This window comes from Sus scrofa, chromosome 17, assembly GCF_054392235.1.
Source record: "Sus scrofa isolate SSC_HxYL_T2T_F1_AM1 chromosome 17, Sscrofa_HxYL_maternal_Yorkshire_Landrace_v2.0, whole genome shotgun sequence".
NCBI lineage: Eukaryota > Metazoa > Chordata > Mammalia > Artiodactyla > Suidae > Sus > Sus scrofa.
Window position 1 is genome coordinate 46,722,122 of NC_139399.1, and position 13,892 is coordinate 46,736,013.

Below are 13,892 nucleotides of genomic sequence, written 5' to 3' on the forward strand. Positions count from 1 at the left end.
GGAACTTGAAGAGTTTACTTTTAAAAGGTACCTATAGGTGTTCCCTACGCAGTCCGGCGGTTAACGAACCCAACTAGGATCCATGAGGATGAGGGTCTGATCCCTGGCCTCGCTCAGTGGGTTAAGGATCCAGCACAGCTGTGAAATGTTGTGTAGGCTGGCAGCCGCAGCCCCAATTCAACCCCTAGCCTGGTAACTTCCATATGCCATGGGTACGGCCCTAAAGGCCCCCACTCCCCCAAAAGGGGTACCTTCATTCACAATTATTATGGCTGCCACTTCATACCCTATTTAAGGGAATAGGCTTCAGTGGTCAGCAACAAATACTTGCAATAAGGTAAGGCTGTTCATAGTTGTATGGTATGGCCAGGTAAAATGGATTTTGAATAAAACACAATTCCAAGGGACCTTAATGCAACTGACAAGGAAACGTCACACACACAAAAAAAGTCAAGAAGAGTGACTTCAGGAGTTCCTATTGTGGCTCAGTGGTAACGAACCCAACTAGTATCCATGAGGACTAGGGTTCGTTCAATCCCTGGCCTCACTCAGTGGGTTAAAGGATCCAGCACTATTATGTGCTGTGGGGTAGGTCTCAGATGCGGCATAAATCTGGAGTGGCTGTGGCTGTGCCGGATGCTGGCGGCTACAGCTCTGATTCGACCCCTGGTCTGGGAACTTCCATATGCCACAGGTGCGACCCTAAAAAGCAAAGAAGTGTGACTTCAACTACATGAAAAACTGGCGAAGCAAAGTGACTATGAAGAAGACAAGTTTCATATTTGGTAGACTTTTAGCTGAGAATTGACTACTGAGAGCAAACTAATTTAAACACTCCTGAAAATACTAACTATACCCCTTTCCCTACAACCGTAACTAATCTCCACTATCAATAACTGTTAATGTAACAATTTTACAACAAGCTACCCAGATCGAAACCTTAAGTCATAATGTTAATCATGGTAACTGCTTACTGTAATAAATCCGTATCCTTTGGATCGACCAGTTTCACTATCCATCATGAGCTGGATACTTTCAATCTAAAAACATAAACCACAATTAGTACTTATATAAGGCAAAGGAGGAGATAGAAGTATTTTATTCATTGAAACATGATTTAAAATGTCTTCCCCCCAGCCCCACACCTAAAAAAATCTTCTGGAGTCCTAGAAACTCTTTAAAAAAGAAGTTATGCACTATGGAATAGGAAAAATGTTAAAACAATCTCAGTAAAATCTGGAGTTCCCACTGTGGCTCAGCAGAAACAAATCTGACTAACACACATGAGGACACAGGCTGATCTGGTGTTGCCATTAGCTATGGTGTAGGTTGCAGACCGGGCTGGAATCCTGCATTGCTGTGATTGTGGCATAGGCCAGCAGCCCCAGCCCCGATTTAACCCCTAGCTTGGGAACTTCCATGTGCTGTGGGTGCGGCCCTAAAAAGACAAAGAAAAAAACTTCACTAAAAATCTGATATCCTTTTAAAAATACAATCAGAAATGAAGTTAACTTTTCCTTCACATTATGCTAAAAACACCAAACTTCAATTCTCAATTATGCCAGACATAATAAATTGCCCATACCTATGGAACAGTTAACTTTTAACTGTTGGAATAATTGAAAATAACACTAGATGTGGTTGATGGTTGCACAACTCTTTGAACATACTACATGTTTACCTTGAATGAGGGAATTATATGAATTAATCACAATATTCCAATTAAGCAGACTATACATGGAAAGCATGAAAAATTAAAATAAGCCCCCATGTATTTCTTCATGTTCTAGTTGTTTCAGGAATAATCTTTTTGTAATGACTGATCAACTCATTATAATTATGATTTGTGCAACATTTGTATGTGTACATTTCCAATAAATAAAGCACCCACAAATATCAACACTCAAACTTTTTTATAACTATTGACACTTAAAACAGTATAACAAAAGGATTGAGTGGGGCAGTGAAAAGAAAATGAAAAGTATACCCAGGGACAGCAACAATGAAGCAGGATACTGTATCGGTAGCACAGGAATAAGATATTTTTTCATGGTCACACAAAGAAACTTTTTTTATTGTCTTTTTGCCATTTCTTCGGCTGCTCCCGCTGCATATGGAGGTTCCCAGGCTAGGGGTTGAATTGGAGCTGTAGCTGCTGGCCTATACCAGAGCCACAGCAACACCAATCCGAGCCATGTCTGAGACCCACACCACAGCTCACAGCAACGCCAGATCCCCAACTGACTGAGCAAGGGCAGGAATTGAACCCGCAACCTCATGGTTCCTAGTCGGATTCACTAACCACTGCGCCGCAACGGCAACTCCACACCAAGAAACTTCTAAACCAGAGCATACCAGTAACATTCATTCTAAATCTCTTATCTAAAATGAGGACAGTCGGAGTTCCCGTGGTGGCGCAGTGGTTAACGAATCTGACTGGGAACCATGAGGTTGCAGGTTTGATCCCTGCCCTTGCTCAGTGGGTTAACATCCAGCGTTGCCATGAGCTGTGGTGTAGGTCGCAGATGCAGCTCGGATCCTGCGCTGCTGTGGCTCTGGTGTAGGCCAACGGCTATAGCTGCGATTCGACCCCTAGCCTGGAAACCTCCATATGCCGCAGGAGCGGCCCAAGAAATGGCAAAAAGACAAAATAAATAAATAAATAAATAAATAAATAAATAAAATGAGGACAGTGGTTAATGAACCCAACTAGCATCCATGAGGACTCGGGTTTGATCCCTGGCCTCGATCAATGGGTTAAGGATCTGGTGTTGCCTTGAGTTGTACCATAGGTCGCAGATGCAGTTCAGATCCTGTGTTACTGTGGCTCTGGTATAGGGTGGTGGCTACAGTTCCGAATGGACTCCTAGCCTGGGAATCTCCATATGCCAAGTTGTCACAAATACTTTATAGAATCACCCCATCTCATTTGAACATTAATCTCATAGAAACATGACAAAGCAGATGAACAAAAATCATGCAGTTAACAACTGTTTTAAGATCCTGTTTCAGATCCAGTGAAAAATTTGGACCTTACCCTTCCAAAAGGCTCAAAGATTCCCCGAAGCATATCTTCAGTTATGTTAAAGTGTAATGAGCCAACATAAAGCCTCATAGGTCCAGCACTTCCCTTTTGTAGATTGTTTGCCATTGCTGCAGCTCTGTTTTTTTCTGCCTACAAGTTAGATAAGACAAAATGCACATCATACACATCCATTTGCAATGAATAGATACAGTTTTATTAAACAGAGCAGTAAACCCCACCCAAACCTTAGGTGTGCTTAATGACAACTGATGTCAAAATTACATTAAATTATACATAAAAGCACAAATATTGTATGACTCCACTTACATGTGACTCTAATTAATGGCATTTTAACATACACTTATAATGGTTGAAATAAGTTTTAAGTTATACTACACATTTTACCACCATAAAAAAATTTTAAGTTATGTTTTAAGAGTACATACAAAACTCACATATAAAGCGATTACGCAAAGCATTTCATACATGAAATGTGCTTAATCACAACTACATTATGACAAATCTAAACCAACACCAGACATGTTAAACGCGGAACGTTTATTTCCTGGAATTGTTAAATGCATTCATTATTCAGTAACATGAATGTGCTCTCTAGATCACTACCCATTTTGAATGTATTTACATCAATATAAATCAAACCAAGTAAACCATTCAGTTCATCTAATTTCTCCCAGACCAAGTCCTCGAAGAAAGCAGTCCTTAATTTACATTCTACCAGAAGCTCCTTTTCTTTTAACAAACTAGGGCAACGTAGAACATTTTATATGTAGTCAAACGATAAATACCCACTATTACAAACTCCTACATCACTAAGCAGGACCTACCATAGGACCATAATTAAGAGCCTGATAGAAGTGTAATTGCAATTTCACTTTAGATATGGTTATACATTTTGTGCCTAAGGAATGATGTAAGCTTGATTAAGTAACCATATTTAGGAGGTATGGAGTACTTATTTCAGGGGTTTGAAAAGCAATTAACATAGCATTGTTATCTTGTATTGCTCAAAAATATTCTTTACATCCTATATTCTCCACTGTAAATAACTGAGTTGCCAGGAGGTAACAGAAATCAACTTCTTTAGTACAAAAAGCTACTGACAAAAAGGCTAAAAATACTTTCATAATATATTCATGCATGAAAATATCCCAATTTTTCCATACATAAATGAACAAAATTATTAACAATTTTTCTAAAGGCAACACTCAATTATTGTGGACCATGAGCAAAGAAGAATTAAATCAAATTTATCTTAACAGATACTCTCAAAATAAATTAGTTCAAAAGAAATGATAGAACTGACAGCTAAGCTGTTCAAACTACTCTTAACATTATACAAGATCTTATACAAGCATGTATTTTAATACAGTGGAAGTATTAAACTTGTAAAAAATGTCAAATCATGCCATTTGAAAGATATGAAGGGTAAAACATGTTCTTGGATGGTTTTATCTCCAAATAAGTCATTACAAATCAATATACTTCTAAAACAAGCCCTCCAGTCTCTTGCTTACAACTTGTATTTAAATGGAATAGGATGATATTGAGAACACACCTTTACCAACAAAATCAAGGTAAAAAAAATTTTTAAAGCTACCCTGAGAACATCTAGTAAGTTAGTAAGTTGCGATTACGTAAGGCACAAGGCACTACAGCACAACACTAAGCAATAGCAGATTTCTAGCACTATCAATGACCAAACCCTTAACCAAGAGAAAAAAAAAATTACCTGTGATGCCTGTACAATGATTGGCACTCCTAAAACCCGCTGGCCAGTTAATCCTATTGCTAGAGGCACTGAGCTAACATCAACAAACTCCACATAAGCAATTCCTTTGGAACGTCTTGAATTTCTATCAGAAATCATCCTCACATCTCGAACCTGAAAAGAAAACACACACTTAACAAAAGGTTCTGTTTGAGAACCCATTCACAATAGGCCTAACTTAAAGAGACAAGATGCAATGATACTGCAAAGCAAGCCACTGAAAAAAATTTAAATAGGTAAATTCATAAGCCCAATTCATTTACCAACGTCTATCAACTCCAACAGTATAAACTTTCAGGAAGGCAAAAAAAAAAAAAGTATCAAAAGTAAATTCCCAGGGGAATTCCCGTGGTGGCTCAGTGGTTAATGAACCCAACTACAATCCATGAGGTTCAATCCCTGGCCTCACTCAGTGAGTTAAGGATCCAGTGTTACCGTGAGCTGTGGTGTACGTCAAAGATCAGGCTCAGACTGGCATTGATGTGTCTGTGGTATAGGCCGGCAGTTGTAGCTGATTCGACCCCTAGCCTGGGAATCTCCATATGCCTCAGGTGCAGCCCTAAAAAGAAAAAAAGAAAAGAAAAAAAAAAAAGGACAAAAGAAAAAAGTAAACTCCCAGAATTCTCTGGTGGTTGAGTGGTTAAGGATGTGGCATTGTCACAGCTATGACTTGGGTTCGATCTGCATGTTGCCCCCACCCCAATTCCCTAACCAAACCAAAAGTTTTGGAGTTTAGTTATTTTCTCATTTCATCCGTCTTCCTGAAAATGCCATTTGCAACTTGTTCTTGTGAGCTCCATAAATAGGCTAGGATTAATTACCTTTCCTACTGTGGAGAAAAATTCTTCCAAATCCCTTGGCCGAATTCTTGCTGCCAGCTGCATGCAGAAAACAGTCCTTGCATCTCTTTCCTCAGGAGTTAGATTATCAATAGGTTCCCTAACAGGAGTAAAGAACATGAAATTAACTTTACAACTTAATCTTTTAAATTAACTTTTAATGCACATTCTTCAGTAAAAAGAATAAACTTTAATTAAACTATTGTCACTATATTCCCAAGCCCATTTCCCTATGATGTATATGAAATGGCCATAAAATTAATTCAGTGTGACTCAATGTCTTTAATATCCTAACAGTTTTTTTTTTTTTTTTTGTCTTTTGTTGCTGTTGTTGTTGCTATTTCTTGGGCCGCTCCCACGGCATATGGAGGTTCCCAGGCTAGGGGTCGAATCGGAGCTGTAGCCACTGGCCTACGCCAGAGCCACAGCAACGCGGGATCTGAGCTGCGTCTGCAACCTACACCACAGCTCACGGTAACGCCGGATCCTTAACCCACTGAGCAAGGGCAGGGACCAAACCCGCAACCTCATGGTTCCTAGTCGGATTCGTTAACCACTGCGCCACTACGGGAACTCCTCCTAACAGTTTCTAAATGCTTCTTCTGATACTACACCTTTTATTATCAACACCAAAGTCCACTGGTCTCTGTCTTACAAATGGTGCTTTTTTCAGGATAATAAAGGGCCAATCAGAAGTCTGGGAGTTTAACAACAGTCACAAGTAATAACCCTTGACTACCCACCAATGTTAGACTAGTCTAAAATTAGTAGCAAGGATGATTTCCCAAAAGGAAACCATAAAATGAAATTAAGTTTCATAATCACAAATGATAAACTTGCAAGTAGAACAAACCCTAACTGATTTGAATTTTATTCCACAAGTTGAGATAGATATATGGAATAGTGAGGTAGTTGTTGTCTAAGACTCCACAAACGCACTATCCAACAAAATGTCTCTTGATGGTTAAGGAAACAGCAACAATTAGCAAATCAAAAATGAAAAGCAGATTTATCTACACAAATACCAGTAGTGAAATTTATTTTACTAATTTTTACAAATAGAGTACACTTCTAAATTTACAAAGGGAACTAAAGTCCCAAATAAACGAAAAAAGTAAAAGAGCACAATAAATGAAATTTAACCTCATGAATTTCAAAGAGAAATAGCTGTCTATTGTTAACATCATCTTTTAGAAAGTATCACTAAGATTAAGGTTCTAAGGGAATTCTTAAAAATGTAATCACAAACATGATTCTTAATTTAACTGTTGACATTCTCACGAAGTTCTTCTCAAATACTCCACCTACCAAACTAAAGTACACTCCCTTGAGAAATCAGGTAATCTTAAAACCTATGAAAACAGATGTACAAAGCTGACTAGATCCAAAGAATGAGAAAAGGGGATTTTCTCATCAGAGAAAACTAAATATTAAAGCATAAAACCCCTCAATAAGTTACAAAGAGAGCTTTGAACATTAGCAAGTCTATCACCAAATCCTAGAGTTGGAATCAAGCAAATAACAAAACAAATCCAAAGTTAAAAGGTACTCTTTTAAGAGAAGCCTTAGCATCAGTTAGAAAACAATGCTACCATCATCTGGAACAAAATGTTCCATGAACCAAAATGGTAGATGGGACAGATATGTTACCTTTATTTACTTTACAGAAACATTCAAAAACATATTACTAGTGAAAAACAGATCATTTCTCTTAAGATTTTGGAAATTACTATTCTCAAGGGAGCATAATGACAACTCGTGTTCAACTATTTTCTCACAAGTAGTTAACTGAATACTTCCAAAGGAAAGTTTTCTACAGCTGCCATATTTAAAATTTTTAGTTAATACAAAGGAGAAATAAAAGCAGAGTATCTATACACTAAAATGGTAATTAATGCTCTATTCTTTCTTATATGCAGTTATTGAAAACTTAGAAATTCACAATAGCACTCAAACTGCAAAAAAGGAGTCAAGATTTAACAATCCAAATTATGAAACGTCATTAAACTTAACTGTAGCATAAATTTTAAAAACTTATAATAAAAAAAAGCTAAAAGCTCAAAAGAAAAGAAAAAGTGACAATGGCTACCTGACAGGGCTCTTGTCTTTTCTGAATGGACTTTTGCTTCGGGAGCGTCGTCTGCTGCAAAGTTAAAAAGTTTCAAAAGTTACCTAAACAAGTACACCACATTAGTTCCTTGAAAAACAATTTAAACAATTCAGAAGTATGTTTAAAAACCTTAATTTGATGCTATGAGGCAACCCAATCTTTCCTCGGATGGCACTGTTAAATTTTGGTCCGGAGCTAAAAAGGAAACACAAAATTACACTAGTTACAGGGTTAGGGTCTTGCTAAGATCGCGTTCATGCGCTCTCCAGCAAGTTTAACATTGTTCAGGCTGCTTGTTTTCCACCTCAATTATGAAGAGGAAATAAAGAGACTTTTCTTCTCTTAACTCTATCCCAAGCAAACTGCTCTTAGTTATCCATCCTGGACCACTGAGAGGTGCCAAGACCAAAGGTTTTCAGCCTCAAAATTTATAACATGAAAATGCTCAATTTTCAGCCTAGTCTTCTTTAATTGTATATTATGAATACATTCCTGAGGTTTAAGGAAAAAAACACAACGTAGAAAATTACCCTGAACTTCCCTCACACCAAGAGTTACTGTAATTAACAATTCAGTGTGCATCTCTGCAGATTCTTCCTCAGGAATATACATATATAAATACACATATGCAATATTCATGTCCTCTTGTTTGAGGAACTTCTTTTTTAGAAGGTGGGGGACTAATTATTCACATAATCATGTAACTCCAACTTCCCATTTAATAGTATTGAGTCTCAGAGACTGCATATAAATATATTTAGCATGCCATACACTTCAGTCCTTTGTGACAAAATAGTCCATAATAAAGATGTGAAGGAAGTTCATCAATTCTTCAGTAAAACTATTTTTTTCAGGACTTGACATATTAAAGGAGTGTTTTCAAAAAAGATCACAAAAGTAACATTATAAAAAAATCTTTATTCTGTAGTCTAGAAAATTCTAAAAAGGCCCAGTAGTTTATGGGCCTTTTATTTTAAAAAACCAAGCTAACTTAAAAGGATAGGGTCAGATCCCTCAGTGCTCATCCTGCTATCCTTTACCAGAAGGGTAGCAAAATGAAAATTTCTGGTGGTCTTTGATGAAAACGTTAGGATTTGTTTTCATGGACTCCACATGTACCTATTACCACCCAAGCCGTTACAAATAAAATTGTATTAAATGGGTCCTTTACAAATCACAGTAATAGTGATAAATTAAGAGTATACATTTATTGGATAAATAAGAACCTATAAGCTATATCCTTTCCCCTTTATTTGTAAAAGTGTCCGTTACTACTTTGGTAGTTAAAAAATCAACCTGAAACCAAATATAAGAATCAATCATTTTTAAGTCAGACCAGGATCACAGGCTGACTTTGAGTAACTCATCACTGATCAGAGGTAATCAGTGATCATTCAGAATTTATTAAAGGTCCCCTCCATTTAGCTCATTCTGTTACAAAAGAATGCAGTAAATTTTGATAAACTGTATGAAAAGCAAAGTATTTTCTAATAAAGCACTCAGTTAAAATAACATTGTGGTCCTTTTCCAGCTGTTAAAAACTTTGTAAAATAATCAGCTAGGAGGACCTTAGAGAACAAGGAGCTCTTTTATTGAAGAGTCAGAATCACAACTCATAGTGTTACTAACTTTATCAGCTTCAAATAACATCAAAGCATTTCATTGATAGCAGCAAGTATTGTGAGTGCTTTAACTTACATTCTCTTCTCCTTCAAGACTCATTAACAGCTTATCTGTTAGTGGTTACCGCCTTGTTAAAAGATGAGAAAACTAAAGCTTAAGAGCGTTTAACTTAAGAGCGTTTCTTAACCAATAAAGTCGAGGCTAACTCAAGGACTATTGTTCTCTGAATTTCATCTTAAACCATTGAAGTTTTAAAGAGAAAACTGTTAATTTTAATATATCCTATCCCATCATTTACAACAGTATATTTATTAATAGGAAAGAACACCATAAAGCACTAGGGATTGTGGGATTCAATCTCTACTTGTGGGCTCTTTCAAAAGTCATTAATACAGTTTAGCTTTTAAAAAATGATAATGAAACATTTCCAACTTGTTTAAATAACCACTTCTGAATTTCCATGGTAACTTAACCTTCAAAGCACTTTTAGTGCCCTTTTATTGTTCCAAAAAAATATACAAAGATGTGTGATGAGCCCCCAATATAGTCATTATCAAGAAGCATACACTAAATTCAACTGGTCTGCCATTTCAGCTGGAAACAGCCACACAGACAAGTTGGTTAACTAATTACATATTTGACTAATTATATAAACTTGTAATTTGCATCTGTCAGATTTTTAAAAAATTTTAAATTTATGTTCAGTAAAGAATACTGTAATAGTTCACACACCTTTAAGCTTTCATATATTTGGCATTACAGTAAATATCTTTTTTAAAAAGCACTTTAATGCTTTAGTCTAGTTTGAATTGGCATACAGTTAAAATATTTTTAAATGGAGTTAACAAAAAATACTCTGTATGCCTAGTAAAACAAACGTTATGTATCTGTCCACATATTTATTTCTACTGGACTTTTCAATGCCAATATCCTTACTTAATACTTTTACAGTAATCATATTGAAAAATACAATTTCACAATTCAAATCGAGCAGGTTATATTGCTATCTGGATACCCAGAGAAATCTGTCAAACCAGTATCATCATAATTTTATCTACATACTAAGGACTCCTGTAGCGGCCTCTGAATCTTCTATCTCGACTTCTTGATCGGCTCCGTCTCCTTTCTTTGCTTCTACTTCGCTTCCTTTCACGGCTTTTGCTCTTTTTCCTTTCTCTATCTCTACTTCGTTTCCGTTCCTTACTTTTGCTTCTTTTTCGCTCATGACTACGACTTCTGCTCTTGCTTTTTTTCCTCCTGAGAAGAAAAAAATTCACTGTTACCTGGCTGGTTTAACAATCTGCCAAAATATACTTCCTCTTATGGTCAGAAATTTTATCTTTTTGTAATTTTATTTTAGTATTTTTACTATCATACAGTGATACATAATCACTTAAAGAAAAATAATTCCTGGGTAAGGTAAACACAACGCCCCACCTTTGCCTTCTACTAGTGAAAATCAACAGTCAGTTGACAGTCGTTTGAGAGTGCAGGAACTATTACGATCTTTTTTGAGTCAGGTATAACTTTAACAAAGAAAGGGCCTGCTGGTTGGTATAGATCAAAACCTGAACTTTTAAATATAGTCTGACCATCACGTAAGTGGCCAACAATATTACCGTAATTCACAAAATACAATAAAAGTTTTAATAGAATAACATTAAGTATTGGTGCTGGATCTTATATAAAAATTGTCATTATATACACTTTTTTCAAGTAGGCCATTTTTGACCCAATTCACACATACGTATTTTAAACTTTTAAAAGGCCATACAAGCACACTATTTTGCTTTTCATAGGCAAAATTACAAGTAATGACAAAGGACAATAAAACTAATGCAGTAAAATGCATTCTGACACTTCAAGACCTTACTTAACGTAACCATTTCAGATATTTTCTTTTAAAAGTTATGTGTACACCAGATAATGGAGTATGCCATTTTTATGTCAGTTTATACAAGCCTGTGGGGTACAATCAAAACAAGAATCAACACCTTTTTAAGTCTTTTTAAGTCAAACTCTGAAAGGTAAAAAAGCCGGTCAGTCCTATCTTTCTGTTCATTTCTGCATTCTTCACAGCATACCACCCAGTCATTTCATAATTATATCTTATAATCTGTACCTCTGTCATCACCCAAATTTTACTTAGAGGTGCCTTCAGATATTCCAATATAAATTGAAAGACATTTCAAAATAAACTTATCCACTAAAATGTCATTCTGTAGTGGCAAAAGATTATTACACATTTTGACAACTCTACATCATTTGGAAATTTAACTGTTTAGTCCTTATTAAAGCAAAGTTAGCACAAGAGCAATTGACGTCTGCCTCAAAACCTGTAAGCAGGTCATCTTAGAGTGCATTGAAAATAGAAAATGAAGACACCCACCTTCTGGAATCTTGAAACCCACACTCCAATCACAAGGAGATGTAGAGCTTTCCAAGGAGGCAGAAACTTTGTCTAAAATTTCAAGATAATCCACCTGACTGTCAGAAATGTATATGCTAGGTAGCACATGACAGAAAATTAGGCTACACTCGTTACTTATATAGAAGTTATCAAAGCAATGCCCAGAAGGGCAACAGACAACATTCCAACTTTGTTGCCTAAAAAACCTAACACTATCTCATACACTAAAGAATACTGTTAGCTATCATCGAAAAGTCCTAAATATTATCAACTGGGGACAAAGTAAAAGCAACTCCATCCCCCACAAAAAGAACAGACAAAATAAAGTTTTGCTCTGCTCACAAATGGCCCACTGCAGAGAGGCAGCCAACCTCCCAATTTACCTCTTTTTAGGCCCAATATTCATTCTGCCAAAGGAAAGGATTCAAAAATTGAACTAATTTTAACTTAAGGTCTTCCTAGGACTTTTTATAAATGAGCCCCCACCCACATCTGAAGGCAACCCCAGACAGGTAAACAGACAGCAACATACTAAGACACTCAGAAATACAGTCTTCTTTATAAAAGCCCAGACAAAAATTTAAGGGTGCAAGAAAGCAGTATATACTTCTCTGTAACAAAAATGAAGCTTCAAAGAACATTAAGTTAACTAAAGAAGGGTTATCAAAATCCACACTAATAGTCAAATCCTGTTACAACTTAAAAGGGACTTTCCAAAGTCTTTAGTGGCAGTGGAATTTTGTACTGAACATCATTGAAGTAAATGGTCCACTGGGCTGGGCCTTTGGACTTTTTGGTTATATGGCCTCTGCTGTAAAGGTGTTTTGCTATAACTGGATTTGACCTCTTCCATGTAAGAAGATCTAAATTTTAAATGCAAAGTACTCTGGAAAATAAGAAAAAAAAATAGAAAAGTCATTTATTCCAAAATTTATAATCCATACCACAGTAGCCAATATATTTCAACTGTGTCATGTTATTTTTTTTTTGAGTAATTACTTTTTTGAGTAATTCCTAAATAGCTTAACTGAATGTATGCTGGCTTAAATTTTGCAAGACTGGGTACACTAACAAATAATACACCCACGAAGGCAAGCTCAGGTGCTTAAAAAGGTATACTTTACAGTCTTGCCAACCTCAGGGGTATAGCTCTTCAGAAGAAGGCTAACAGATAACCAATTATGTTTTATTAAACTTAGTTCCTTTTACTATTACCTGTACATAACTGAATGCATGTACTGAGAATTACTGGTTTTGAAAAGTAGTATTTGCTCAACTCTCAATTTCTCAGAATGTGCATTTTCTTACTACCTTAAACTATATCCCAATACTCAATACTTTAAGGAAAAAAAAAAGTTTTAGGATGAAAAATGCAACATGGCACCTTCCTTTGGTTAAGAGACTTAATTTATAATAAAAACTAAAGCATAGAATATTTTGCTTGTGTTATAATTTATCTATCCCTAAAAATAAAAATTTTCTTCTAGATAACTTTCAAATTAATTTCACATTAATTCCCTTTAGAAAAAAATGGGTGATCAGTTCTTGACTGTGAACAAGTGAGTCATTTTTTAAATAACCTTTAACTGAGGATGAGAAGTCTGACAGAAATAATCTGTACGTTTAAAAAGAAACTAGATGATAGCCGAAGTTCAGAAAAGGTTCCTTTAAGAATCCTATGGCCAATTAAAGAAAACTGTCCATTCTTCTATTTAGTCCCATAAGACTCTATACATTAGATATATAAAGACCACTAAGCACCAGTCATCGAGAGCTCGATGCTAAATTTCCTTATAAACATTGGTAGTCTTAATGAGCATGGCTGCAGGATAAAAACAAGCATAAAACGGAGATGGAGTTAGTAGCAAGGAATGACATCTAAGAATGGTAGGACAAAGGCATGTGCCCTATAGTGCATGTCTCATTCCTTTGGCACTTAGGGTGAGATCTTCATTCACCCACTAGGTCTGATATCTAGATACTGAATTAACCTTGAATATCCCTTCCTAAATTTTCTAAATTCCTAGAATTGCAAATCAGAACTATTAATTAGGAAACTTCCTTGGGTAAAAGGTCTAAAACCAGAGAATATTAAA

The 13,892-nt window shown here is 36.0% G+C and overlaps 1 protein-coding gene across 17 annotated transcripts in view; it reads right to left on the reverse strand.

Annotated features, from left to right (window-relative positions):
- Nucleotides 1-13,892, reverse strand: part of RBM39 (RNA binding motif protein 39) — a 32,469-nt gene that overhangs the window by 14,560 nt on the left and 4,017 nt on the right. For 5 of the 17 annotated variants that reach the window (XM_085003723.1, XM_085003720.1, XM_021078273.2 and 2 more), the window contains 8 exons: nucleotides 11,776-11,847; nucleotides 10,449-10,643; nucleotides 7,893-7,958; nucleotides 7,743-7,796; nucleotides 5,636-5,753; nucleotides 4,776-4,928; nucleotides 3,038-3,175; nucleotides 975-1,040 (listed from right to left, as the gene is read on the reverse strand). In XM_085003723.1, the coding sequence (XP_084859849.1) occupies nucleotides 975-1,040; nucleotides 3,038-3,175; nucleotides 4,776-4,928; nucleotides 5,636-5,698 (420 nt within the window). In that variant the 5' untranslated portion in view covers nucleotides 5,699-5,753; nucleotides 7,743-7,796; nucleotides 7,893-7,958; nucleotides 10,449-10,643; nucleotides 11,776-11,847. Of the gene's footprint in view, nucleotides 1-974; nucleotides 1,041-3,037; nucleotides 3,176-4,775; nucleotides 4,929-5,635; nucleotides 5,754-7,742; nucleotides 7,797-7,892; nucleotides 7,959-10,448; nucleotides 10,644-11,771; nucleotides 11,848-13,892 lie in introns of all 17 variants that reach the window. The other 12 variants (XM_085003724.1, XM_085003722.1, XM_085003719.1 and 9 more) reach the window with 4 other exon arrangements.